Genomic DNA, 6,000 nt, shown 5'->3' on the forward strand with positions numbered 1-6,000 from the left:
CTTGTATTGGTAAACAAAATCTTATTTAGTTATTATATACAAGTACACTTTCTGAGCATGGCATGATTTTTCTCTAAAAATGCTAGGCTTTGCGTCTGACCAGTAAAGATGGTTCTTTTTGTTTAAATGTTGGTCAATGTAGAAATGAGATTCGGCGCTGAACCACAACTTTTGACGAAGATGAACGTGTTCTGTCATCCAAGTGGCAAAGTCAAGACGTTTGTTTACATCACTTTCTTTCAGATGTTAGGACCGGAACTTTGTAGGGTGTTAGTTTTGAGGAAAATCTTAAGACTCTGCATACATTGATGGCACTAGAAGAATGGTTATTGTCAGAAAATACCTTTTGTACCGACCTCTCTGGTGTTCGTCAATAATTCGCTTCACCTGCTAAACATTTTCACTGCTGCGACTGCTTTTTGGTCTCCCCGTGTTGTTCTTTCTCTGGTCTGGTATCTCCATACTGCCCAAACCGTTTCACAACTTTGTTTACTTGTAATCTGGTAATAGACCTATCCAAAGGATATAGCTTTTGCATTCCTCTTATGACAAAAATTACTGATTTTCTCTCATAATATAATGTTATTATGTTTTAACGTTTTTTCTGTGGAAAGCGCCATCTTGAAAATAACAAATTTTAATAAAATCACATGTGACGTCATGATGTCAACATTTTCCCGTACGTTATGTCTTATATAAAATGGTGAATGTTCTTTGTCATTAAGAAACCATGTTTGTTTATATATAAGTTTTATTAGACCCGGGGTAATACTTTGAAAGTGTATCACATATTATGAAACACACTGTATCTGTTTGTAGTAAAAAATTTTACAAAAAAAAGATTTGTTCCCATCAATAACATCGGTCTACCAATGTAAATGGACGTAGAATATTCGAGAACACGTGTTTCGCATTCATTACATACAAGCAGTATATTTTTAAGCTACAATGTCGCACAAATCATAACGAAATTGTTCTCAAACCCAAATAATGAACAGCGATGTTTTAATTATAATAGGGACCTTCCTATAACGTAAGAAAACACAAACGAGCGTCGTCCAAGCTACTGTTTCGTCATTCATTCATGCATTGAACTTAAGAATAAAAATAAAATATGTAGATATTTAATTATACTAAGAAAATAATAAATGTTGATCATTCAGCAAAAGCATAAATCCTTCAAATCATTTTCATTAAAACACATAATAGTTATAAAGTTGAACAAAATAGTTCTGATGCTCTGCCTTGTCATTAGCGAAGGCAAATGCTTAGAATTATATCGATTCGTCATTTCACTAGGGACAATCAATACGCCAGTAGGTCCGTAAAGGATTGGGATACTTCGACAGTCGTTGCTTATAAAAACCAGAGTCTACATATTACCTACACTCGTGTTCATATTGACATACTGAACTAAACTTCAATAATTTGAGGGGATTTCGCAGCACAAAGCTTATTAACGAATTGCACTGTTTTAATTGTATTTTGCACAGTTTAGCTGTCCCCTGTTGTTTTTTTTTTTGCTGTATTTACATGTTATTTCAATCCGTACTATTTCGAGAAGTAGTGGGACAAACGCGTTTAATCTTAAGAACTATATTGCAGGTCACGGATGGGGTGCTATATTGATTGCTGGACATAAAAAGAACGGTCAGGAAATGTTCGACTTAGACATTAAACTGTTCGGAGATGCTATTACAAATTTAGCCCTTCCAGCCATGTGTATAAGGTATGGTTTTGTTCAACACTCAATAATTTAGTCTAGTATGGTATTTTTTTCTATTCTGAAAATCTCGATTAAATTATTCAAATGACTAACATGCAGATATCACTTATGATTTGCAATTAATTAAAAAATAAATAATAAACATGTTTGCGTGATATTACATATCCGTAAATACTAAAACAGTTGTGATTTGTCTTACTTTACATTTTTAATGTAATACTTTTATTTCATACCATACATTTAGGCAGCGTTTGTTTATTTGCGCATAATTATTGCGTTGTTCAATACGCTTTCAAAACGCGTGTCATTGTTGACCTTACGCTGGGCAGCGCTTGTCATCAGAAGGTTATGTCATGACATTCATACACTTATTTATGCCGAAGATTTTTTGTGTATACGAATTTGTTGTCAAACCTCCGGTTGATGCACATGAATCAAATCACGAAATGTAATTACTAGTGATGAAACCCATGTTTAGCGTTAACATTTTGGATAAGGAACACGAAATATTCGTTGATTTTGAGTGTTTATGGATCTTTAAAGAAACTTCTTCACACCTTTTCGAATGTTTGACGACTGTCAATGAATGCATTTACGATCAAAACTGTAATATTTTGAATATTTTTAGTTTAATAAAAACAAGGAAAAATATCAAATAAAAACATATTCCTGCACTAAGGTACGAATCTGTGACATCCTGAAGTAAATGATAACACAGTACAACTTAACCACGCAGGCTTTTAAAACAAGATGGTAGTTTAAACGCTTTGTCGGTTATACACTTATTTGCTAAAGTATCGATATATTTTTTCATATTTCATTTGATGACTGTCAATGAACAAACATATATTTTAACATTTTTTATATCAAAAGTGTTATTTTGCTTGTTTGAAGTTGTTCTATTTAAGTCTATGACTATCGTTCGGAAAATTGTCATTGTGCCAAACTGTGAACAGTGTTTTCCAAAACCTGATCTTATATTATTAATGTTTATTTAATTTGTAAACATTATACATGTATTTATTTGTTTAACATACTTTTGTGTATAAGACTCTGGTGCGATATTTCAGCCCTGATAACATAGAAATTATTGATTCAAATAAAGGAACGCCGAAAGAATCGTCAGCCAAGATTGATACAGCTTTTGACCGGCTGGACTCGAAAGATATACACACTTTGGTATTTCTTTACTCGGGACATAATCATGATGCTAAAGGGTTTTGGTTGGGTGAACACCTAGGTAAAAAGAAATTCTACAGTATGAACAGGATAAATTACAACATTAAAAAAATGGCAAACATAAAACAAGTTATCGCATTTCTCGATTGTTGCAAATCAAAACCGATTGAAGTTCGACCTGAAACGAGTCGGATACAGTTCAGTGCCTCAGGACAGAAGGAGAATGCAACATGCGTACCGAATGAAGTCAGTTTCTTTACCAAATACTTGCACCAAGCTTTCACAATGAAGGCATCTGGTGGCGAATGTAGTTTGCACAAGAGTCATTGCACAATGAAAGGTGACTTCATCACACTTGGATCTCTCTTTGACTACTTAAAGGAACACAGAGAAGGTCTTATTCAAATGATTCCGCGTATGCATTCGGAAAATGCGAATTGGAGGAGCATCTACTTGGCATATAACTTCGCATTTAAAGTGGAAATTTCTATCAATGTCATCGTTCCAAATTTCGAAAAAATAATAAATGTGACACCAGCGGCCTTGACCGACATTCAAACTCTTAAATCAGAGATTCTGTTTCCGCATTTTGTTGGTAAGTATCTAAAGCAACGACATATTAAGTAATTTCTTTCAAAACAAGTTTTTTTAATTATTAAAACTTATGTCTCAGTCCAAAATACATTAACAAAACAACGTTCGAGTTCAAAGGACAACTTACCGACAATGATACAAAATAACTCATGAAGCACATGTATACCAAATAATATCGATTTCGCAATAATTCATCGAATTGTCTCTACACACTCGAATGCACTTCCAACGTAACACTTTCATTATTCTCATCGCAAAAGCTACTTAATTATAAAATCGATTCTTTATAGCGTTGTCTTCAAAGTAGCGTTCAATTAATTTATCCATGACGCTCTGATACGTTCGGGTATGGTTCCCCTCGCCGCACCTGCTAATGAAAGTATGCCTATAATGTTGATTTTCCTTTGCATATTGTCATATTCCTATAAAGATGAAAAAGCTTGTGTGTGCACTAATATATATGCAGACTCGTCGATCGTAAAAGCAGTCATGTAGTTGGTAACAAGTTTGTATCACAAGAACAACATATGTATTTACAAGACTCACATTACATATAACGACCTATTGCTCCTCCATAAACATTACCCTATCCAAATATTATAAAGCATTTGTGACGAGTTGACATAATTGTAAAGAACCTATCTTTATCCCATTGTAGTTTACTGTAGCTGACTGTAGACTGTATTTGGGAATGAAAGAACATTATATTTGCATTATGCCGATGTTATTGATTTTCAATCAGATAAACGTGTCAATGTGTCAACCCAGCAATGTGTTGACATTAATGACACTGAGACACCAGAAATGTACAATTAATTGGTTAATTTTTCATGAGATTAAGGGTTTAATGATCATCACTTAAACTAAATATTTTTTAGATTATGTTATTTTTTGGTTCTTTAAAGAATGGTATTTATATTTAAATGATATTTCATCGATTCATTATTCATTCTAGTAAACATTTTTACGCAATATGTTATAAAATAATTGAAAAATCAGGGAAAATGTTAGTGTTTCCGTAGAAGTGACTTTGAGTGGGTGTGCAGGATATTGTATCTCAAAAACGTTTGCACCAACCTTACAGTATTGTAATTGCATTCGCGCTAAGCGTTTTCAAACATAAACCTAACAAAACATACTTTTTTACAAACGTACTTGTTTGAAGTTGCAGAATTGAGAATACATGTTACACATGTTGTGTTATTTAAAGTTTATCTAATCGCTTCCCAGTTTGGTAAACGTTACTTTCATTTTCCAAAGCTCTTCTTGGTGAGAATTGTGGAAGTCAGGCAACTGCAAAGGAATTTAAACTTGCAAAGTTGGCAAACGCTTTAGCAATCGAGGTTGATTTGGCCTCAAGACACGTCGAAGAGATAGGCACCATTGAAAAGCTGATGCTGGCATGGAATTCAAAACGGATGATAAGATGTAAACTTAGAAAGTGCGAGCGAATTGATAAAGGCAAGCCTGTCGTTCTTTTGCAAAATCAAGGTCAACATGTCGCTAAAATGGTGTCTGAAATCTCGAACGGAAAGGTAAAATAAAGAGTCTCAATACCAGGACGACTCTTAATAAATGCACACATGTGGTTTGACGAAGTTTTGTTAAAAAACATTACTCAAACAAGAACATGAAAAAACAAAATCAACTTCACTTCATCCGATTTGAAATCATCTTTTAAGTAACTAGTTGAGTTATTGCTTTCGTATGATATGTAAAGATTTACAGATAACTCGATTGGTTTGTATGAATATACCAGATGAGATGTTAAAATAATATAGTAGCAAGGCATGCCAATCTATGTAGTGTAAAGCTATAGTGAAGTTGAGCATTAAAAATATAATTTTATTTTTCCAGACGATATTTGATCTAAGAGAATTGGATCACATGATAAAATCTTTGGAAAATCTGTCAAAATCAATGGGCGACTTGTCAGAAGCTCTGATTGACTTTATAATTGACGTCCAGGCAATTAAAGATATAACACGGAGCAAGGTACTGTTGGATTGAGAAATACCGGTTGTTACTTCCGATTTATTTAATGCATTATTACAGAGACATCAATTTTGATTACTGATAACACGGTTGTGTTTACTGCTTTGCTAGTATGTTTCACCGGATACTATGTTATTATGTTGCTTTTGTTATACTTTTTTAGGATTTAACGCAAAGAGTTGAAATGGAATTCATAAACCTTTTTGACGACGAATCCGTTACATTGGTGTATTTGGAACCAAAAGAAATTGAAGATTTGGATGAAAACTGAACCAATAGAAGCTGTTTTGATGGTTAACCATGTGCTAAGAATCTAGTGTTTTATCCATTAACTATACTCTTATTTTAACGCAGGAGCTTTATTTATAGCCTATGGTTGGCTATAAATATGAAGTTATGCATAATTACCCCTTATATGTTTAATTAAGAATGGGTTTTGTATTTCAGTAATACTGTGTACTTTATATTGTATATGTGTCATTGAACCTTTTGCTTAAATAAGTATG

General features: G+C 33.3%; 1 protein-coding gene across 1 annotated transcript in view; it reads left to right on the forward strand.

The window, feature by feature from the left end:
- LOC127840578 (uncharacterized) overlaps window positions 1–5,765 on the forward strand; it is a 47,145-nt gene extending 41,380 nt beyond the window's left edge. The window contains exons 11-15 of the mRNA XM_052368988.1: window positions 1,606–1,729; window positions 2,797–3,500; window positions 4,760–5,034; window positions 5,357–5,494; window positions 5,658–5,765. Coding sequence (XP_052224948.1) covers window positions 1,606–1,729; window positions 2,797–3,500; window positions 4,760–5,034; window positions 5,357–5,494; window positions 5,658–5,765 — 1,349 coding nt within the window. The remainder of the gene's footprint in view (window positions 1–1,605; window positions 1,730–2,796; window positions 3,501–4,759; window positions 5,035–5,356; window positions 5,495–5,657) is intronic.
- Window positions 5,766–6,000: the final 235 nt, after the last annotated feature.

The sequence above is a fragment of the Dreissena polymorpha genome, chromosome 8 (assembly GCF_020536995.1).
Source record: "Dreissena polymorpha isolate Duluth1 chromosome 8, UMN_Dpol_1.0, whole genome shotgun sequence".
NCBI lineage: Eukaryota > Metazoa > Mollusca > Bivalvia > Myida > Dreissenidae > Dreissena > Dreissena polymorpha.